The sequence below is a fragment of the Balaenoptera borealis genome (genome assembly GCF_965194805.1).
Source record: "Balaenoptera borealis genome assembly, chromosome: 3".
Classification (NCBI taxonomy): domain Eukaryota; kingdom Metazoa; phylum Chordata; class Mammalia; order Artiodactyla; family Balaenopteridae; genus Balaenoptera; species Balaenoptera borealis.
Window position 1 is genome coordinate 151,122,927 of NC_138866.1, and position 22,969 is coordinate 151,145,895.

Here is a 22,969-nt window from a genome sequence, read left to right on the forward strand (position 1 = left end):
GGGGTTCCCACGCAGACTCTGAAGACAGAGGTCGCCGGTGCGGCTCTTCAAAGCATAAAACTCACTTCAGTCAGTTCCTTGCAAACCTCCGTAGTGGGCTGAGTGATGGCCTCCCCCAAAGATACATCTACTGCAACCTGTGAAAGTGACCTTATTTGGAACTAGGGCCTTTGCAGAGGTAATTAAGTTAAGGATCTTGAGATGAGGTCATCCTGGATTTCAGATGGGCCCTAAATCCAGTGGCAGATGTCCTTATAAGGACTAGGCAGAGGGAGGTGTAAGACTCAGACACATGGGGGAGAGACCATGTGAGACAGAGGCAGAGGTTGGAGGGACGCAGCTACAGCCAAGGAACATCCAGGGCTGCCGGCAGCACCAGAGGCTAGAAGAGGCCTGGAACGGACCCTCCCTCAGAGCCTCCAGGGGGAACCAACCCCGCCAGCGCCTTGACTTGGGACTTCTGGCTTGTGAACTGTGAGAGGATAAGTTTCTGTTGTTTTAAGCCACCGGGTTTGCGGTCATTTGTGACAAGAGCCCTAGGAAACTAACACCACGTCTCAGTGAGCAAAGCCCCTCTGGGCTGGGGTGAGGGTTGCTTACTTCGATGTAGGCAAAGTCGTTCAGAAGGTGGAAGAAGCGCTGCTTGGCACTTTCCATCTTCACCTCCAGGAAGTGGTCCTTGGTCTTCTGGAAAATAAACAAAACCCAGTGCGGTTGTCAGGTTTGTGGAGTCAAGTGCACGGCCCGATGGGTGATCAGCCCCCTCACCGCCCCGTACACCTGGTCACGGGAAACGGTCTGAGGAGCGCAGCAGATGCCTGGAGGGGACCCTGGTGGGGTCTGGGCCCCCTCGGAAGGCCTGGGCTCGCTGTCGGCCACTCACCAGCTGAGAACCAAAGAGCTTCTTGGGCATCGGCACGTCCACGACAGCCTTCTCCGCGAACTTGGGGTAGGCTGTGGCCGCGCAGTTGCTGACGCCGGCGTTCTTTGGGATCAGAGCTTTAATCTTTATTCTCTCACAGCCTTTCACAGAGCAGAAGGCGAACTTCTCTCTCTCGTTCTGAGCTTTCAGCTTCAGGAAAAGCAGCCTGCGCACAGGAGCAGAGCGGGGTGGTTCCCTCCGGTGTCCACAGCCTCCTCTTCCTCCCCCTCCTCCCCCACCCCACCTCTCCCAAAGGCATTTACCCAGAACTACGTGCCGGCCACAGTGATTAGAGCCGGTGGGCCCTACAAAATGGATCTGTGTCTACCACAAGGTTTTTTGTGTTTTGTTTCTAATTTTATTTATTTTTGGCTGCGTTGGGTCTTCGTTGCTGCGCGTGGGCTTTCTCTAGTTGCGGCGAGCGGGGGCTACTCTTCGTTGCAGTGCGTGGGCTTCTCATGGCAGTGGCTTCTCTTGTTGCAGAGCACGAGCTCTAGGTGCATGGGCTTCAGTAGTTGTGGCATGCGAGCTCAGTAGTTGTGGTTCGCGGGCTTAGTTACTCTGCGGCATGTGGGATCTTCCCGGACCAGGGCTCGAACCCATGTACCCTGCATTGGCAGGTGGATTCTTAACCACTACGCTACCGGGGAAGTCCTACCACAAGGTTTTATGTGGTTGGAGAAATTAAAAACAAATGCATTGAAGAAAAAGCTAACACTGACACTTTTCATTTTCTGAGCATGTACTCTATGCCACGCTATGCACATGCTGTAAACTGACATATTATCTCATTTAATCCTCAGACAGTCCAGTCCAGCAGGCACTGTTATCATCCCAATTTCTCAGATCCCAATGGCTCAGAGAAGTGAAGTGACTTGCCAGGACCACACAGCACAAAGGGGACAGAGCTGGGATTTTCCATCCCAACCCTGTGCCTGGTGAGGAAAATGCTCACCAAGGGAACGTGTGTGAATGTGAGGAGAAAGAGGGAAGCAGAACTGGGCGGGCCATCTGGTCCCTAGGGCTCGGCTGTTTTCAGCACAGGAGCCCAGGAAGCCCAGCTGGGATGACTTCCTGAAGATGCCTTGCTTCCCTCTGAGGAACACCTCCACTTTGTTTGAGTTCACTTGAGTGGCTTTACGTTTCTTGACATCAAGCCACCCCTGAATAGAATAGTGTTCATATGGAAGAACTGCGGGGGGAATCTATGCTCCGGCTGAGAACAGAGCTTCTTCCTCTGCATGGGGCGGGGGAAGCTTTGAGCTGCTTAGGAGGAAGGCAGTTCAGTGCTGCCTGTCATCATTTCTCCACCAGAGGCTCCCACACAAGGTCAGAAACCACCCGAGGGGACAAGGTCATGAGCAAAATCCCAGAAAGAGACCCAGAGACTCTGTTCCTAGGGCCTCTGCACAAGACTATCAGTATTCAGGTTTCCCCGCTGCCATGGTATATCAAATTATCCAAACTGGAGGGCCCTAGAAGACCATCTAGCTTCCACTCCTTATTTTCCAGACAGCAGCTGCCCTCTCTAACCCTCACCTTCGACATGCATGTGTCCTAGTCAGCTGGAGTGGGAGGCCCTGGCATCAGTAAGCCTGGGCTCAAATCCTGGCTGTGACCAGGTGGTATTTCAGAGCAGCCCTACTGACGGCCGTGCACCTGAATACTACACTTATGTATAGCTTAGCAGTACCTCGCTTAGGTGGCATCTGGCAAACTCCAGGACACAGATGAAATCACCTGAGTGGTTTTTTTTTTTAACCTCGAAGGATTTACAGAGGTGATTCAGGGTGTGAAATATATTTCACACTTCGGGACCCCTTCACTTGTAGCCTACTTACTTTTTATTTTACCCCCAATTATAACAAGCTGGTTATCAAGTGTCGTAGGCCATAGCAGAATAGAAGGTAGCCATTGAAAGCAGGTGCTCTGAACGTGAGTAAGAAAGAGCAACACATTTATAAGGCAGAAAGATCATGAAAACAGCCCTAAGAATTCAAAAAGCCCAAGAGTTTGGGCTTTTGCACAGGCAACAGACATCCTGTAACCCATCTCATAGTCCCTAAGGCTATCATTGAATTAAAGCACAGCATAATAATCAATAGGTATGATGACTGACTAAGCTACCAACAAAAAGGTTGAATTAAGCAGCAAAATCTGCTTAAAAGGGAAAAATCGCAAATTTGTAAATGTGTTGATCAAAAAGGTTCAACTTGTTTAGTGGCCGTTTCCGTTTGAAAAATTCACACCTTTGCAACATCCCAATTCTCACGATCCTATCGATAAAAGAAGAAATTATGCACAGGTGGTGCTATGAAGACTTTTACCTTATTACCATTTCTAAAATCATAATGTTGATCGTTTCCGCTGTTGTATGAAGGACATTTAATTCCCCCTCTGGTTTTCACATGGAAGGGTTTTTCTAAACACCCCTGGACCCGGCCCATCCCCTCACTGACGTCTTCCCGGGGGAAGTGGAGTGACTCGTGTGGTTGCTGGATGGGGGTACATAGGTCAGCCCACAGAGAGGCGGACTCTGGTCTGCTCCCCCTGCACCCTAAGTTTTGGGAGTTGGGCTCTGAGTGGGGAGCCCCCCGGTTGCTCAGGGCTGCCTGGGACTGGGTAGGTGCACCCGGGGACAGCACTGGGAAGATCTGTTCCCCAGCAGCTCCGTCATCAGTAGGACAGACAGTTCCTTCTTCACCTGCTGTCGTGCTCCACCACTGGCTTAGAACTGATGTGGGAAGAGGGGTGCTACTTGCTGCTTCCCTAACCCCAACATTTTTACTTACGCTTCTGACTTTCAAATTTGAATTTTCCTTTAATCAAACCGATAAAGCCCTACCTTTATAGATATTTCTAAGCATCTTCTATCTATCTCATTATCCTTGATTCCACTACAAGAATGGAAAAAATGACCGTAAAACAATCCTTTACCCTTAGTCCCCGGAGGGCTGGCTAACAACAGCTTCACCGCTTTGGAGACGTGCTGGCATTCTGCAGATGTTAGAATACTCTCTTTTTAGGGGAGGCGACCAAATAGCTCACTGTCTCCGGGAACAGTACTCTGTCCCCATTGGATCCCTGCTGAATAGAACCTAGTGCAGTTCAGCAAAAGGGGGAGGATTTTGGTTACAGGTAGGTGTGAGCTCAAAACTAGCCATGCCAAGTTTGTGCGGTGTCCCCGGAGCAAGTCATTCCTATTTATCCTGTGCCTTCTTTGACCCTCTCTAATTTTTTTTTTTTTTTGGCCGCACTACGCGGCACGCAGGATCTTAGTTCCCCAACTGGGGCTCAAACCTGTGCCTCCTGCAGTGGAAGCGGGGAGTGTCAACCACTGGACCACCGGGGAAGTCCCTGCCCATCTCTAAATTAGGGATAATATCATCTGCTCCGACTGAGTTGTATGGAATTGAGGTCCTGTACCACATTTTCTCAGTTCTAAGATTCACTGCTTTCACTTTTTTTCCCCTGAAATAGGTATATTCACTACAATCCATGTGTATATTAATAGAGTGCTTATTTTACTCCCAAAGCGTCACAGCTTTTAAAATGTCATTGGTGGACGGCCCAAACTGCCTGAGAATAGAAGTGCCTAGGAAAGGATCCTACATTAACCGGCACCAACTGCATGGCAGGTCTGAGGATTATTGGAAAGGCCGGGGGACAGCATGAGAATGACCGCTTTCCTGCAGCCAAGAGGGGGCTCCTACCCCGAGTCCTCGTCCCAGTAATAGTGGCTCTTGCCAGGGTAGCTTTGCTCCACTTTGTCCATCTGCAAGGTCCTCACGAAGATGCCCGTCTTGGACGTTTGCTTCAGCAGGCGATTGTGAACATCCGAGAGGATAGAAAAGGTGGTGCCCCGGGGGTAGCAGAGCCCCACTCGGATCCAGTCGCCCCTAGAACCGGAAGTGCAGGCAGGTTACAAGCGAGGATGTCCAGGCCACAGGGCCTCCTTGGTGTGCCTTGGCCAGAGACCAAAGCATTCTCCACCAAGTGGCACTTCCACTTTTCAGTGGGAATTTTTGAAAGAAGGCTTGCTGTTGGTAATGACTGCGTCACAAAGTGTTCAAGGAGAGAGGGAGAAACGGTGACCGCAGTGAATGAGAGAGATCATTGCAATGGGTCGGTGGGGCGTCCCCAGGGCCTGCATTGGGTGCTCTATGTGGATCGTTGGCTCGGGGCGGGGGGGGGGGGGGGGCGGAAATGAACGTTCTTTCAATAGGGCTGGAGTGAAAGAGCCAGGATCTGTAAGACCTGGATTCAGCCCCTTCCTGGTCCAGCCTGACTGTGGGGCCCATTTCAACTCTTTGGGTATCATTTTCTGCAACTGATAAGTGTCTGTCTCACGGGACTACTGTGACAAGTTAATGATGTGCATAGAAAATACGTGAATGTAAATACATGAAGCTCTCTCCAGATGCCCTCAGCTTAATCCCTCTACCTCGCAGAGCCTTGTTCCCGCCCCCTTCCCCCACATAAAATGGTAACAAGAGCCACCAGGGATTTTTGACCATATACTGAGCCCTTCATAAAGCCAGGTCCTGGGTGAAACGCCTGCCAAACACTGTCCCACTCGATCCCCATTGCAGTTCTGCAGAGTAAGACTATCCCCATCTCCTAGATGAAGGAACTAAGGTTCCCAGGGGTGAGATGCCCTGCCCGAGGTCACCCACGCCCAGAACGAGGGCTCAGCCCAGGTCTTCTGATTCTTAACCACCGAGTGAAGTCACGTCTAGATCCATTCTCGTGCAGGGATGGCGTGGGCGAGCCTGAGGGTCTGTGAGCGGGAAGCCCGGGGCTTTGCAACGAGGCATCGTTACCACTGCTGCTTTGAGCTCAGCCAGAGCAGCTGTCCCCATGTCACACTGCTCCTGGCCAGGCACCCACTCACTTGTTGAAGTTGATGAGCCAGATGGTGAGCTCGGCAGGGGCCGTCTGGTCCCAGTGGATGGTGTAGCCCTTCCGCAGGGTGATGACTGGCTGGTACTGCTGGTAGTGGGTGCTCCTGGTCAGGGCCCCCTCCAGGTAGAGAGGGTGGCTGGGGAAGTCATTCTTGATGATCTTCATTCGCAGATTACTGGTCTTGTAGGCCTGAATGTACATCTTTTAAAGCCCAGAGAGGAAACACACAACGAGGCAATGACAAGGGATTATTCCAAGAGCGTCTGGTTAGCATCTGACTACAGACTACACTTTCAAAAGCACTTTCTCTTCACAGAGCCCTTTTTAGAAAGCTTGAATGAAAGAAGGCCAAATAAGGGGGCATCTCTTTCTGCTGGTGAATGCAGCCTGAGCCGTACCGTGCAATCCAGCTAATGCTTTCTGTACCTCTTCAAAAAAAGTGTAGAGGAGAGACCAGTGTAAACTTGAGGGGAGTCGGCTTAATAGTCAGTGAATTTTGGAAAAGGAGGGGTATCAGGAAGGAGGAGGAAGGGAGAGAGTTTTATTACACTTCTGCTGCAAATGCAACTCCCCTTTAACCGGCTGCTGTCCTGTCTGTATCTGAGAAAGAGCCTGATGTGTTGCCTACTTCTCCCTCTGATTCTCAGTGTCTGGCCTGTGTGGCCAGTCCATGTGGCTATCAGTGCACGTCGGGGGATGAATGGCATCTCATTTCAGAGACAAATATGAAAGCAAGACTGTCAGCACTGAGTCCAAGGGACAAAACAAAAGAGCCTGGATGATTTGGGCCACCCTTGGTTTAAAACACTGTGTCCTGATAGAGAACAGACCTGTGGTTGCCAAGGGGAAGGGAGGGAGGGAGAAGGATGAACTGGGAGTTTGGGGTTGGCAGACGCAAACTATTATATTTAGAATAGATAAACAACAAGGTCCTACTGTATAGCACGGGGAAGTATATTCAATATCCTGTGATAAACCATAATGGAAAAGAATATAAAAACAAGAATGTCTGTATGTGTATAACTGAGTCATTTTGCTGTACAGCAGAGATTGGCACAGCATTGGAAATCAACTCTACTTCAATAAAAAATTCGTTTAAAAAAAAACAACACTGTGTCCTGTTTTAGGACCTGTCCCATTTCATTAGGTGACATCCCTGTAGCTGTGGCCAAGAGAGACCATCGCATCAAGATGCAATAATGTTGTACCTTTGGAAAGAAGGGGTTATCTTCCTCTCTAGTTGTATCACATATAAAATGGGAAGAGAAACTTCAACCCTGCCCTAGTATAGCGTTGTCATGGGTATAAGAATTTAAAGGTATAGTAAAGCCTTTTGTAAGCTGCAAAGTGGAGGGAGGAGATTATTAATAATAATTCACCAGCAGCCAGGTATGGTAACCTCCAAGCTCTCACTAACAATCAGCCCTTTTCGGCAGAAAATAAGCAATGTATCAGAAAGAAAGGGTGGGAGGGAAGCTCAAGATCAAGGCTCCACATGGGATGTCTTGCCCTTGAATCAGGGATGCTATAATGCCCGCAGTGTGCCTGCAAGCCTTAAGGGTTTGGTCAGCCTTTAGTTATTCAGGTCATGACCCTAATCTGTCAGCTCCTTCTGACTCTACTTCCCTTCTTATCTGCCCTAGACCATCAGGTCAACCACTCGCTCCCGTAGCATCAAATCCCTTGCCCTGCCCACCCATCCAGACGCCTCGGCCTGGATCATTCCACGGGTCCACCTCCTCGGCAGGGCTGTGGAGCAGGGCTGAGAAAGTCCTGCAGCCAGGGAGAACGGTGCCCCTTCCATGCTCCGTCTGCAGTCTCCACTGGATTTGCAGCACCACCTGGCACTCCTTCCACACGCCTCTGTCAGCATTTTCCAGTCTCCACGGCACCTCTTCCCAACCTGATCGCTCTTTGCAGGCCCCCCGGCTCAGGCCCACTCTCTGCCCTCTCAGTGCATGACCTCCCCTTCTACTGTGGAAAGAAATACCCTGGACCTCCCTGCCCCTGGCCCCTGCCTTCCTCTGTGGCCCCCTCCTGCTAACGCCGGCCCCTCCCACCTCCGCTGGCACCTGCTCCCAGCACGGCCCCGCCTCCAGGGGCCCACCTCGCCCCCCATGGCCCTTCCCCTTCACTGGCACTAGCCCCCTGCCCCATCCCTCCCCAGACCCGAAATCACTTTTAGCTCTTTTCTCTTTTTTGGGGGGCCGTGCCTCGGGGCTTGTGGGATTTGAGTTCCCTGAGGGATCGAACCCAGGCCCCCTGCAGTGAAGGCGTGGAGTCTTAACCACCGGACCACCAGGGAAGCCCCCCTTTATCTCTTTTCTAATGCCCGGGATGCTGATGCCCACAGTGGTGAGAGTAATGCCTGCCTGTGGGATGGTTGTGAGGATTCCTCATTCCTACGTTTTCCTGCCCCTTCGGGGATCACTGGGCTCATGTGCTTCCCTTCTGTTCTGACAGCTCTTCGTTTCCTCGGGGGCTCTCTCCGCCTGCTTATCTAGTCCTCAGCTATCCTTCCAAATAACATCAGTAACAACACTACAGTAACTCATGTTTTCACATTCCAGGCTCTGACTCAGCCTGCTGTCCCATGTGGCCACTGGGCACTGGAAATGTGGCCAATGTGGCTAAGGACCCAAATTTTAAATCTCATTTTAATTCATTTAAATTTCAAACCCAAAGCGGGTAAAATAGTTTTCCAGCTAAATAGTTAAACATAGCTTTATTGTTTGGGTAGGACTAGCTTTTACTTTAATTGTAGAAAATTCGAATCCAAATTGAGTGTGCTATAAGTATAAAATATGCAGGGAGTTTCCTAAGACTTAGAACAGGAAAAAAATATGAATGTAAAGTGCCACATTAATGATTTTTTTATACCGATTACATGTTGAGATGGTAGTATTTTTAATATATTGAGTTTAACAAAGTATATTATTAAAATAGATTTCACCCATTTCTTCTGCCTTTTTAACGTGGCTACTAGAACATTTAAGACCACCCGGACGGCTTGCGTTGTATTTCTGGTGGAGAGGGCTGGTAAAGCACTCTATGTGCTCATTAAAAGGGTTCAACTATTATCCTGATTTTACAGATGAGGAAATTGACACTCCAAGAGTTTAGGTAACTTGCCCAAGGTCACACAGTTAGTAGGTGCCAAAGCCTGACTTCTTTTTCTAAGCATTCTGCTTACAAAGTGTTCTCACTTGGACTTTTTGAAAATCCTACTGGGTTAGCAGAAAAAGAAAGAAGAATGAAGAAGAAACCTATGTCCCTTTCTGGCCTGGCACAGAGGCAGGCATGCAGTTGGCTCTCACTCAATGCTTGTCCCGTGAGAGGGTGACTGGGGACACTGAGGACGTGTGCCCGGCATCCCCACCTGTGCATAGCGCCCGCTGCAGATGGCACCTCTCCAGTCCGGAACGTTGATGCAGTCTGGGTGCCGGACCAGCCAGTTGTCGTCCTTGGTGAGGTAGGACCCAGGGTACTCGGACACGGAGCCGTCCACGTCATGGAACACTGATGTCTTGTCCCCGTCCATATCCAGCTGGTTGAACCAAGGCCCAGGCTCTCCGAAGAACACTCTGGAAGTAATCTAAACAGAGCCCAGGAATGTGAGGCTGAACCAGAAGGTGAGGGGAAGCAGCAGCTGTCGTCAGGCCAGGGCAAAGTTTCCGATTTCCAGACGTTACAAACCAGCCAAACCAAAGATGCTCTGGGGCAGCATAGGAAAGCGCATGGCTGACCTCTCGGATGGAGCCAGAGAAACAGCCAAACGTTCACTGTGCCTCAGCTCTCAGACCCAGCACTTTCTTTTGGCCTCTGCTCGCTGGAGGGTTGGCTGCTGTGTGTGACCCTGGAGAGAGCTCTAATACGCGGCTCAAAACACTGCAGGGATGGGGAGGCAGGCACAGGAGTGTGTGCATGTGAGAGTGTGTGTGTGTGTGTGTGTGTGCGTGTGTGTGTGAGTGGGTGAGTGTGTGCGTGAGAGTGTGAGTGAATGTGTGTGTGCGTGAGTGGGTGTGTGTGAGTGAATGTGTGAGAGTGTGTACGTGAGTGTGTGTGCACGCGTGTGTGTGCACGCATGTGTGCATGAGTGGGTGTGAGTGTGTGTGTGCGTGAGTGTGTGTATGTGGAGAGGGAATGAGGCTGAGGTGGCAGTGAATGTATGAGAAAGTACATATACATGTATAATAAACACACACACACACGTCGCGTGGATACGTGTGAGAGAGAACGTGTGTGAGAGTGTGCGGTGTGTTTCAGGAAGAGCCCTTGGAGATTTCCATGGCTGACCTCTTTCAGGCCCTCCGTGGCCTGAGTAAAGAAATTCAGTAACTTGAGTTTCACATCTTTTCCCTGAGGCTGCCAGGAACTGGGCAGACAGGCAAAGGGCAGGAGCAGAGAGCTGGAGGAGGAGGGGAGGTCTGGGAAAGCTGTAGCCCAGACAAAAGGCACCAGGAGCCCTGGACCTGCCTCGTCTCAAAGCGCAGCCCTTTGTCCTGACCTCCTCAGCCCCGGCTCCTAACTTGTTGGCTGCGGAGGGCTAGGAGGAAGAAATTAAACAGAGCATCTTCAGCGACGATTCCTTTGGGAATTGCTGGGGGGTTTTTTTAGATGAATTGTGCTAACTGAAGTGGCCCGGTCACCAGACTCGGTAGGTTGAACCCAAGAGCCTTGGAGGAACAGAGCCTCAGAACCTGGAGGGCAGTGGAAAGTTCCTTCTGAGGCTTGGGTGGGTTCTGAGCAGGGTGAGGGCAAGGGGGCATTTACCCAGACTTGACCTGTGGGGCAGCCTACACTTGTACTTTTCCAGTTTGGATGCAGACAGACCTGGGACGTGGCCCAGCCTGCTTGAAAGAGAATGTTCAACCCCTGCGGTGGTGGCAATGGCTCAAACTCCAGGCCCCCCAGGGACTTGTGAATCACCGCCCAAAGTCTGGGTTTGCTGGGAGCTTGCCCTGGCGCCTCGAGGACTCACCGGGACGTCCTCAAAGGCAATGCCGGTTACGTTGTTATGGGGGCAGCTCTGCCAGGCGTTGTTCAGACGGAAGGCCAGGGCGCTGGTGTGCCGGCCCTCCAGGGCTGCAAACTTGCGGAAAGTGCAGTTCTGGATGTTGATGGGGCCGTCGTAGAACTGAATTCCTCGGATCGGGAAATTCCTATGGAGTTAAGGAAGCCAGATGTCAGGCTGATTGCCATGTCGTGCCGCCACATTGTTTACACCCTCCGAGGTGGATGGTAAGAGACCTTCTGGGTAAACCATTCCTGATTCCCACCCCCAAAACTCCCCCTATAACAGAACATTATTGATGCATTAATTAATTCACTGAGAAAGCATTTATGGACACAGTAAATGTCAATAAATGATTACTCGATGAATTATTAGATGGATGGATGGATGGATGGATGGAGAGATGGATGTCTAGCTGCTGGCTTGGGGTTTGAGAGATGGTCCTCTATACAAACATTTCCCCACATATTCCCATCCTGTGAAGAGTCATTGGATAAATACTGTAAATATTACTGGAGAGAGCCAGTATCATGTCCCTTGGGAGGGTAGAGCCATTACTCAGTATCGCCTTGGTCTCAGTTGCTATAACAATTTAATTAGATTAAGACCCAGATGAGCTTCCTCTCTGTGAGTAAGCCTTTCGATTGGCAGTATGCTGGGTTTGGGAAACTAGGGAGAGGAAGGACACAGAATGGAAGGTGATAATGAAATGGAAAAATAGCTGCCTGGTGATGTTTCAAGCTTCCCTAGAAGGGAGGGCAGGCCCCCCTGGGAGGGCAAGACTGTGAACTGCCAGGGGACCCCAAGAAGGGCCTGATACCCCAGAGGCAGGGAAAGATGGAGGAAGAGGCAAAAGGCTTGGAGCTGGAGCTAGGAGGGGCTGGAGGAGAACTGGGGACTTGGAAATTCTGCCTTCGGCCCAGCAAGGGGGCAGAGAGCTCGAGATGCCTCTCCCCTTTGCCACGGACTCCCGAGCAGGGCGTGGGAAACAAGGGCCTAGGAGGGGCTGGCTGGGCTGATCCTTTCTGGGCCTGGCCCCAAAGCTAGACTTGCTCATTTTTCAAGCCCAATGTTTATGCTTTTACTGGTATCTCTACTTCTGGGTCAGGGCCTTCTCCTTCCATGGTGAATATAAAGAAGAAAGGGCAGAAAGAGGGACAAGAAAGCAGAAAAAGGCAATCTATGGGGAGAAGTCACATTCCAGCTGGTCCCTATCTTCAGCGCTGAGCTCCCCTCATCAGATACGGTTCCCTGAGGAAGGGCCTGGTAGCACCAGTCTCGGCAATGCACCTTCAGCACACGGTATGCCAAGGGCTTCTGGTATTTCTGTATTTTTATATTTGTAATTGATTAATGTCATCGCCTTGAATCCTGGCTCTCATGGAGTGGCTCCACGCATTTTTCCATTTAAGGTATTTTAGGGACAGCCCGTTCTCACTAGCTCTATATTTAAACTGTGTGCTTACTTTACCCTTGGACCCCGACCCAGGCCCATACGGGATGAATCCCTCACGATCAGGACCGTGCGGTCCCAGGCTCCTGCTCACAAATGCAGTTTGAGGGACCTGCCTGAGTCTGACAAAGCTGTCAGGCCTCCATAAACACACTCATCTCTGGAAGTCGTCAGAACATTCTGGCCCTGGGGAGGCTGGTAACCCTCAGCGAAGAAACCCAAATATGCAGACCCAGAGTTGCTCATAAAAATGATCTGAAGGGATTGCTACACCACTTAGGCTAGACAGAAACAAGGGCTTCTGGATCACTCATGCCAAAGGAGACTGTGGTTCTCTCTGCAAAATCTTTTCAAAGATACCCATCCCACTAGCGCTGGGAGTTTAGGCCTATGTCCTACCTGTAGAGGCAGGAAGGACATATTCCTAGAGAAAGAGAAGAAAGCTCAGAGGGGCAGAAAGGGCTAATCTTAGCCCTCTGCTGCTTGTGGCTCAGAGTCTTGCTCTCTGGCTTGAATTCCTGTCTGAGCAGAAACACCATCAGAAGGAGAGACTTCCTCACCACTGACCCAAGCTGCAGCTTTCCAAGGAATTAACCAAGTCCCTTTGCTCTGTTGGTGCGTCAGCTCTCCAAGTCACCCCCTCCCTCTCCAACCACCTGCTTATCATCCAGCAACAGAGAGCCCGTGACCCTCCAGGACAGGCATGCTATTCTGCTGTTTAACAAACCTGACTACTAGAAAATTCTTTCCTGCACAAAACCAATTCTAACCCTAACCTAGAGTGAGTTTCATCCTGTATGTGCACAGCAACCCTGAGAATGTGTGACAGCATCTCCCGGGCTGTTCCCCCAAGTCTGGTCCCAGCTTCTGGTTGAAGATCCCAATCTGTGTGTGACTATCACTCTACCACCATCAGAGGTGGATGAGATGCTCCGAGTGGGTGTGCTGTCCGAGGAGAGAGGAAGCCACGGTCGCCCATCCTGGACACTAAATTCCCGTTAACGTAGCTCAGAACCACGTTATACGTTTTGACAGCTGTGTCTCCCTGTTGACTCATATTCAACACAGTTGTTTGACTTCTCTCTCTGATTCTAGATTTCACCCCCCTGCTGGTTAACCTCAATTGTTTCAGTGATTTCTCTGACCAGTAGAGGACAGAGGAATTCATAGTCAACAGGTAGAAATCACATCCTAGCATCTTTCCTTCCACTGCTGTCGTTTAGGTTAAGCCACGCAGATCAAAGAAGCTGCCATGCTTGCAAACCTACTGGCCTATGGGGAGGGTCCTTCCGCTGTGGTCCAAGCCACCTGGGCCCCAGATCCTGTTGTCCATCATCTCCGTCCCCACGTTGCCACTCTCGCCAACAAACAAGCTGTTCTTGATCTCCTGCTTGGAGCCATCATCATACGGGAAGGTCCCACCACTGTAGAGAGAAGATGTCTGGAATGAGATGTCCAGAGACAGCAACCCACAGGGTGCCAAGGGCAATGACCTGGCTCTTACCTGGCCAGGGTCAGGCCAATGCCATTGTCAGCAAACCTGGGGACAAGAGGAGACAGTCAGTGAAGTCGTGGAGGGAAGGACTCCTCCCTGCCCTGGTGTCATACCGTGGATCCTGTGTAGGGGAAGGGTCTTTGCATAAGCACAGGGTTTGCTGAGGGAGCTGTGGCTCACACATTCTGCGTAATAATGGGATCGCCTAGATTCCCGCCCACTCAGTGTCTGACTCCAAAGAGAAAAGAGTGAATGCAGGGGCTCTCAGCGTTTGATGCCACGTTGCATTAGCAGCATTCAGACTGGACTCCGTGGGCCTCCCTCTCCAGCCCACCCCCATCTGTGATTCCAGGGCTCAGTGGGATACTGGACCAAGGGGACGTGGAGGGTCTTGCTATCCTCAGGACCAGCCCGCCCTGGGTGATGATGGGGGTACATGGATGCAGTTCCTTTGCCCGTAGCCATCCTCACTACTGTTTCAGCCACAGCAGGAAGGACCACTAATAGCTGATTTCTAAGTTTCCCAGAAGTCAGGCAGATGTTGGCCCTGAGAAGTAAGTTTGCAATTACACTGTAGCGATCTCATCAGCTCCCTTTTCCCTTTGTCCATTGTGAGGGTCAGGAGGAGCACATTTCTGGAGGGAGTCTGGTTGTGAGTGATAAGGGGTCCCACAGAATCTGAGCCGAGCCTTGGGTCTGTGCTGCCGTGGACCGTGGGTCCAAATATGGCGGCTGCCTTCACTTCCTTTGTCCCAGGGGTGTACAGCCCCTCGAAGTGCCACTCTCTGCTTCCTAAACTCTGGTGGCTTCATAGCAGCCATAAACCTAAGCCAAATCCTTGCCCTCATGCTTCAGGCCCAAGTGAATCCACTTTCCCTCTGCTCCAGGGAGGGTCCCGGCCGCCTGAAGTCTCCCTAGTTCCCGGTTTGCTTCTGCTTACCCTGTTCCCCGTCCTCCGGGACGCATGCACTTCTCCCTGTCTGAAGCCCATCCAGTTCAAATTCACCGTTCAAGGCCCATCTTCCAGGACCCTGTGCTCTCTAGTTCTCTCCCAGGACTCCCTGATTTTTGTTTCCCAGCCTCTTCATGGCTTTCCCTTACCACCGCTGTACCCCAGTGCTCTACCCAAGGTCCTCTCCTTCTGCACTGTGCCCCTGGGGACGGCATGAAGACTCACAGCCTCCACCCCTACCAGTCTGCTGGTGACTCTAAAATCAGCCACTCTTACCCCCTGCACTTCCAAACTTTGGTGTATTTCCATGGAGTATCTCAAAAGCATCTCACACTTAACGCATATAAAACAAAACAGCTATCGTCCACCTAAGCCTGTTCACTCTCCCAAAGCATATTTTCACCTAAGTTCTCACTGTAATTCCTTCTCCTCTGGACTACTGCCGTATTATTAGTTGTCCCTCCCACTTCTAGGAGTGCGTCCACCCACGGAGTGGTTGCTGGAGTGACCTTTCTAAGAAATGGACACAATGGCCAAATACTCAAAGCTTCTCAAGGGATCCCCATCTTCTGTCAGCCCCTGGCTGTGCCCACTCATGGGACGACAACCTCTGCACCAGCCAGATTCTGGGCTACCTTGGAAGGAGGCTGGTGAAGGGTTAGAAGATCCACCCCCACTGGCAGGGGCGTGCTTCACAATTTGTCTTTCGGCCCCAAGTCTGGCATCCACTCCCTCTATGGGGACCTGAACTTCCAACAAGCCAGAATCTGGACATTCATTGGCTGCAGAACACTGCAGAGAATTTTAGCTTTGACCCCCATCTGTTTTCTCTTTCACTCACCTCTTGCATAACTTCTCTCTCAAGTGTCCTTGGGCCTCTATTCTAGGGATGAGCAGCTTATCTCATTGACTAGCCTCTTGTGTTGCTGGAAAGTTCTTCCTGCTACTGAGTGGAAATCTGCCCAGATCTGCAACTTCTGCTCTCTAGAGCCAATCAGAGCAAGCCTGCCTCCCGTCTGATACCCTAAATGCCCTTCAGAAGCCCAGAAGAGGCTCTCTTCTTCCCTTTCCCCTGTCCTCAAAACTCTCAAAATCCTCTTCTTTCCCTTCCTCTCTTCTCTGACCCCACAAAAAACCCCACCCCGGTTTCTCTGCCAGCGACATTCCCTTTCCATCCCTGTGTGTGTCTGGCTCTCTCTGGGGTCCATCCATGGGTCAGTGTCTGTCTTGCCCAGGCCTCTGCTTTTCTGAGAAGCCTTTACATGTGTGAGCATGTGTGTGTGTGTTTGTGTGTGTGTGTGTGAAATCTGTCTCTCTCCTCACACACTCTCACTTCCTCTTGCTCCTGTCACGAGCAATTCTCCCTTCATTTCTCCTTTAATTGGTCATGATAAAATGGAGAAATACACTTATTTCCCATGTAGAGTTTCTGATTCCCATTTTTTAGCACCGAAGGCAGATGAGGAGAACATTCCATGCTGCTCCTTTAGAGGAAGTCCCAACTCAGCTGCCTCTCCCTCTGGTCCTCGTCCAGTGTGGGCCGGGGCTCTCCATGGGGACCTTGTATCAGAACACGGGGTTCCTTGTCTTCTTCCTTTGCACCTTGGAGTCTGATGTGCTGACATTTCAAGCCCCAGTTCAACTATTCACCTTTCGGAAAATTCATTCAACTGAGCCTCATTGTCTAAGACGGAGATGAGAATTTATATCTCCAAGAAACAAGGTAAGAAATGAATGCAACCAAGGATCCAGCACACGGTAGGTGCCTAGAAAGTACTGGTTTCCTTCCTCCTTCCTTCCTTCCTTTCGCTGACTGGTTATATGACAAGTTATGTGACTTACAGCCAAGCCCAGTGACTATTTGGGGGCAAGTCATGCCCCACAGCCCCTGGCATGGTGGGCTGAAGCCACATGCTGCTTCTAGGGGGTTCTCTGGGTCACTGCCCACTGCCATTCCATCCTCCTGGCCTGGGTGGGCGACCAGAAGGTCAAACACCGGTATGTCTGGATTCCCCTCTCTGTCTTGCTCGTGTCTGTCCCCTGCCCAGGGGAGGAGCATCGTCCCCACGCTGTGCCAACGCCACACTCACCGGCAGCTGTCCAGCCACACGTCCCCGCCACGCAGCCAGGCCCCATGGTCCTGGTTCTTGTAGGCGGTGAAGTGCTTGATGATGGCCGGCTCCCGGGGCTTCAGCGGGTCGGCATCCTGGTGGGGGCTGTATCTGGAACACAGCACGGGGAGGCACAGGTGGCCATGTTGGGGGGGACCCCTGAGCTGACTGCCTTCTGGGCAGTGAGTTTCTCTCTGCTTATGGTGCTCGGAAGACTCGGGCTAAACAGCGACCAACTTGCACCCCCTGGGCTCTGCAGTGAACTTCCTGAGCTTGCTGCGGAAGTCAGAGGTCTTTTCCCCAGGGCCCAGCCCCATGCATCTTACACACATGTCACTTCTCTTGTTCATCATCACCACTGGGGAACCCCGCCGCCCCAAGGAGGGGTCAGATCACAGAAGGAAGTTCAGACAGCCAGTCCCAAACCTGGCATGCAATGCAGCCCTGGGACCGGGAAGGGGAGTCTGAGGCGCCCAGCTCTCTACTCCCCTAGGGGGTAACCTTGACCTGGTGCCTTTCCTGGGCGTCTACATCTTAGCCACCGAATGGAGCACTGAGCCTGGACGCTCCTGTTGTCCAGGCCAGCAAAAGTCTTCCATGTCATGTCTTCCACGGACATGATCATGTCATTGGTGTTACCCACTTTTGACAGAGACCAAGCACTTGGTCTCCTTAAAGCGTACTGATTTGCCTAACTACCTTGAGGTTTTGACAGCATCTCTTAAAAGCAGCTCCCGGCCTTGGGCTGAGCTCCAGATGTACTTATAGGTACAACCTGAATGTTCCTTCCTATTAAATTGATAGCGAAATTCCTCCCTTCTTTTCTCTTCACCTTTTTATCCTGGTCCAACCTGCTGGGGCCCTGGCCAGTCCTGTCAACTTATCAAAAAGCAGGTATTGGATTCTGCTGATTTTTTTAGAAACCTCTCAGAATTTATTTTTCCCTTCAGCTGCTGAAGCGTCAACCCTGACTCAGATTTGGCCCTGCTCAGATGTTCACCACGGTACCCACAGCAACGAGCTCAATGTGCAGCACACAGAACGTGCCCATAGAATTACCTGGCGGAGATAACGGAGAGGAAGGGCCGCTTGTCCTTGGCAGAGGCCTGGGTAGTTTTGACTCCGTTGTCTATGATCATGCCAGCCTGGGGAGAGGGGACATTCAGGGACACATGAGCTTGGACAGCAGATTGCAGGCATCTTCTCACACCCAGCCTCACTGCGTACTCTTGAATACTCCAGTGAAACCAGCTTCACTCTCAGGATGCATTAATAGAAGTAGGGGGTCTGCAACGAGGGAGGTGAAGAACCTGCATTGCTCTGCATTGCTCAAGTCAAATCTGGAATAAGGTGTCCTCTCGGAGGTGCACACGAGGACCCTGAGGTTTAAATTTATTTTTATTTATTTATTTATGGCTGTGTTGGGTCTTTGTTTCTGTGCGAGGGCTTTCTCCAGTTGCGGCGAGGGGGGGCCACTCTTCATCGCGGTGCGCGGGCCTCTCATTGTCGCGGCCTCTCCAGTTGTGGAGCACAGGCTCCAGACGCGCAGGCTCAGTAGTTGTGGCTCACGGGCCCAGTTGCTCCGCGGCATGTGGGATCTTCCCAGACCAGGGCTCGAACCCGCGTCCCCTGCATTGGCAGGCGGATTCTCAACCACTGCGCCACCAGGGAAGCCCTGGACCCTGAGGTTTAGAGGGGTTAAGTATCTTGTCCAAGGCCACACAGCGAAGTCCATGCCCCAACCTCACACTGCATTGGGCAGTTATAAGCCCAGGCCCCAAATTAAGGATGACAGATGTGCTTTCTTGGGAAATGTGTCTGCAGTGATGCAAAGAAAATGCTGAACTTAAGTCCTGTCTTCACCTTGGGGCAGGGGTCTGGGATCCTTCCCCAGTCTTGTCTTGGTTTTCGCCTGACCCAAGGAAAGACCCTCGCTTTCTTATTTGGCTCCAAAGGTGTCCACTTTGTCAGCAATGGGTGAGCAGGAGTGAGGCTGCCCAGTGAGGCCCCGTTCAGTCCGCCTTCAGGGCTGGATGCCCTTGGCCTCCTAGGGAGGCTTGGGCTCCTTATCTCTTCTTTACAGAACTGGAGCACACTGGCTATTGTGATCTTCAACTGACTTCTAATTAAGCAGTGGTGATGTGAGTCAGGAGAAGTGGGACTTGATTCCCAGCTCTCCTCTCATGAGCTAGGACCTTGGGTAAATCCCTTCACCTCTCGGGCCTCAGTTGCAGTCTCTGTGAGATGGGATGATAACACTGAATTCCTGCTGTGAGGACCAAATAAGAGAAGCCAGGTGAAGAGTTCGGGGAGCAGGACCCTTACACGGTGGCACGGAGGCAGGGCTCACCGGGGGTGAACACCACGCGCGGGGATCCTCCTTGGCTCAGGCAGCGGAATCCATCCGGCTCGAGGGTCCTCTTCGCTCCGTTCCCACCCTGCCACCCCTGAGGGCCCCTCCTTCCATCTGTGTGTGGCCAGGAGTCCTTGCCTACTTCCCTGTTGGAAACCATCCTCCCTCACGTATTCCTTCCCTTTCCAACCTCTCCAAACACCCGGGTACTGCATGGCCCACCTGCGGCTCATGGGAAGGCTTCTCAAGGAAGGGATCTCAACAAGCAGCACTGCCCCCTGCTCCCCACCGTCCCCAGAGCCTCTGCACCTGCTCTGCATGGAGACGGCTCTCCCAGGCCCACGGCAGCCTCAGGTACGCCCTGCGCTAACTCTCTCCTCTGTCCAGGTGACATTGTTGCCCTCTTGCCTCCACCCTCTGCCCCATGAGACTCTTCTTTCTTGGCTTCTAAGACATGACACTGCCTGGGGTCCTCCCTCTGCCCACACTGCCCAGTCCTCGTCACAGGCCCACCCCACCTCCTAGCTGTATACACAGGTCTATTCTGAGATTATTTCTCATCTTTATGGGCTTCTCCCTAGTTGAGTCTCTTTGGTTTTGACCCTGAATGCATCCATTCTCCTCTAGGACCCTCTGTTTCTTCATCTGTACCACCAGGGAGTGGACCAGAACAACAGCCTTGACATTCGGGCCTCTACCTGCACACTGCCCCTGCGTCCCCAAGACCATCTCTGTCCCCAGCGTGGCGTCTCTGGTCTCAGCCTCGCTCCTCAGCTCCATTCCCACGTGCCCACGACTCTGGTCTGGATGCTGTCCTCAACTGGGGGCCCTTGACACGCTCGAGAGCCCGGTCCCTTTCCCCAGCACCTGGCTTGGTGCTGGACACACAGAACTACTGATGAGCAAACGAAGAGGACAGAAATTTCTGTTTTCCACCTGCCTCCTTGGCACTGCATGGATGGAGGACCCGCTTCCCAGAAAAAGAAAGCGGCCAGAGGAGAGGACGCTGATGCTGCCTGCATCTTCCTGCAGAGCCAGGTCCTGACCTTCCCCAGCTCACACATCAGGCCTGGCTTTTCGGAGTCACCACCGCGCCCATCCCCACCAAGTGAACCGCGAAATCAAACTCAGGGGCCCGGCTCCAGGGCTGCCAGGGGGAGCTGCGGCTCTTCCGGCTCTAATCATGCGCAGGTCTGGGAAGGAGGACGAGTGGGAGGGCGGGGAGGCCTGGAAGGACTTACCCGGTAGTTGGAGTGTGCTCGGTTGTTAAGGAATTTCCCCAGTGGGATGTGCTCTGAATAACCTGGGGAGTACATTCCGGCCGAGGGGCCCGTCGGTACGTGGTGGAAAATGAACCAAAATCCAGTTTCCTGGTGGAGGAGGACACGGGGGGAAAGCCACAGGATTCAGCACCAGGGAGCTTCTTGTTGGGGTGACTGGATGGCCCAAACTAGGGGTGGGCCTAGCGCTATCACCCAAATGGCTCCAACGCCCATTCCCAAACACACCCGCAGGAAACAGCGAGAAGTTTGAGGCGAATATATTTTGGGGAGTGGGCGTCCATCCTGACTGTTAAAACCCTTCTGTGGTCCTACTGTATCTGTGGTCCTACTGTATCAGCCATGGGCGCCAAATGGCTGGATTTCAGAGTCACTGCCGGGGTTAATCTCCCTCTCCTGACACATAATGGGAGGATTTCCTGAGTGTTCCTGGCTTTACCCTTTCATTCTGCAGCTATGGAAGCTGAGGCCCAGAGATGGCACCTGACCTGCTCCCAAGGAAGGTAAGCAGCACGGAGGGGTGGGTAAGGGCAGGGCTGTGTAGACAGAATACCGTGTTTGTATCCTGTGCATGTCCCTGCCTTACTTTCCTCCCCACCATAGTACAAACCTCATAGAGTTGACACAAGAATTAAATTATTGGAGCTTACGGGACATCCCTGGAAGTCCAGGGGTTAAGACTCCATGCTCCCAAAGCAGGGGGCACAGGTTCAATCCCTGGATGGGGAACTAAGATCCCGCATGCTGCGTGGCATGGCCAAAAATAAATAAATAAAAATAAATGAACTTGTGCACACACCAACACACACAAAAAATAAAAAATAAATAAAGTGTGAAAAATATAATAAAAAATTTTGAGCTTAGAACACTGATGGGCCAGGCATCTAATAATGCTACTGATTACTCATTAGCTATGCTCACCAGTGTGACGAAGGGCCAGAGGCATCACTTAAAAGCAAGTCCATCTGCCTCCCAAGCTGGCTTTTCCCTCTTCACGCTAAGTCTGACTGCGTGGATACCTAGACTAGGGGCTCAGGGCACACATCTTTCAGGGTTGGCCCCGGACATCTCCTCTTCCCCAGCCCCACCCAAAAAAGGGATGTTTCTGCTCACCTCGGATCCCGCAGCAGCACAGTTTATGAGGTTGTTGTTGGGATTGGCCATCCAGAAGGTGGACACAGCACTGTGGGCGGGGGGCAGAGATTGAATGGCGTCAGACCGAGGGCTACTGGCTCCCATCCTGCTGCCCGGGGCGGAGGGGTGGCCCGTGTCAGGGACTCTACCATTGCTATGATGAGCCTCTTATCAGTGATTTGAGATGCCCTTGATTTGTTGATCTGAAACCCAGTTTTCTCATTAAACTGGGGTGCATTTATGCCTTGAACACGTTCAGAATTTGAATGGGGCATGGCTCTTGAAGGTATAAGCAAGTTTGTGGGTTAAATCTGAGATGGACCCTAGAAGAGATATAAGTCAGAAGAACCCAGAAAAATGGCTGTCTCTGAGGGAGAGGCCCTGGACTCAGAAGGTTGACCGTACAGGAAGCTCTCTCTCTCTCTTGCTCTCTCCCTCTCTCTCTCTCTCTGTCTCTGACTCTCACATGTCAAGAAACAGACCAGTGCAGCTGGTGCCCACGTGTACACACTGTGGGCTCCGAGGTGGCCGCCTGCTTCCTCTCCTCAAAGGAGCGCGGTGTGGCCTCAGGAAAAGCCTGAGGATGAGAGCGGTGGTTCTCTTTGGCCAAAAACGATGCCCGTGAGGCACACTGAGAAGGGAGAAGTAGAAAGCACACTCCTGCCCTCTGTCTGAGCAGCTGAGAGCCTCAGGTGCTTAAGGGCTGTGAGGTCCAAGCCGCTCAGGAGCCCAGGAGTGAGAAGTCAGATGCTGGGCTGGGCAGTCGTGTGAGCACGTGCACACAGGCCCGGCGTGGTGCAGGGCAGGGAGAGGGAGGTGCTTACTTGCAATCTTGCCTGGGCTTGGGGATGTACCCCGGGTAGGAGTCTTCTGTGATCATCTTGCACATCTTGCTGTCACGGTCGGAGGGGAGGAGGGTTCCAGACTTGACAAGGAGGCCGAGACAGTGCTCAAAGGTGTTGCGTTCCTCTGGCCCATCTTCCGTGAAGAAGCAGTGGCCCAAAGAATTATAGCCCACAATGTCCTTGACCTGCAGGGGTCAAGACAGGGCGACAGTTCACCCAGCGTCGTTACTCATGTGCTCATTCATCCATTCAACAAACATTAAACAGCCTCAGCCAGGCACCAGGCTCTGAGAGGGGATCTGGGGGTTTGGAGATGGACCTGACATGGGTACGACGGACCCGTGACTTTAAAGTCCTTTCCAGCTGGAGGTGTTGCAACTGAGCCTTCATGGGGTGGGGAGAAGAACAAAATGCTAGAAGTGGGCCCGACTGGAGACCGTGGCCGAGGCCTTGTGAGCCTAATCTGGTGAGGACACAGCGAGTACACGTCTCACAAGGACTTTAT

The 22,969-nt window shown here is 52.0% G+C and overlaps 1 protein-coding gene across 4 annotated transcripts in view; it reads right to left on the bottom strand.

Moving 5' to 3' along the window:
* Positions 1-22,969, bottom strand: part of CEMIP (cell migration inducing hyaluronidase 1) — a 160,508-nt gene that overhangs the window by 8,119 nt on the left and 129,420 nt on the right. For all 4 annotated transcript variants that reach the window (XM_082388483.1, XM_082388482.1, XM_082388480.1 and 1 more), the window contains 13 exons: positions 22,444-22,649; positions 21,599-21,668; positions 20,447-20,575; positions 17,912-17,997; positions 16,832-16,963; positions 13,799-13,834; positions 13,563-13,718; positions 10,809-10,989; positions 9,207-9,422; positions 5,817-6,028; positions 4,636-4,821; positions 884-1,088; positions 601-687 (listed from right to left, as the gene is read on the bottom strand). In XM_082388483.1, coding sequence (XP_082244609.1) covers positions 601-687; positions 884-1,088; positions 4,636-4,821; positions 5,817-6,028; positions 9,207-9,422; positions 10,809-10,989; positions 13,563-13,718; positions 13,799-13,834; positions 16,832-16,963; positions 17,912-17,997; positions 20,447-20,575; positions 21,599-21,668; positions 22,444-22,649 — 1,902 coding nt within the window. The remainder of the gene's footprint in view (positions 1-600; positions 688-883; positions 1,089-4,635; positions 4,822-5,816; positions 6,029-9,206; positions 9,423-10,808; positions 10,990-13,562; positions 13,719-13,798; positions 13,835-16,831; positions 16,964-17,911; positions 17,998-20,446; positions 20,576-21,598; positions 21,669-22,443; positions 22,650-22,969) is intronic.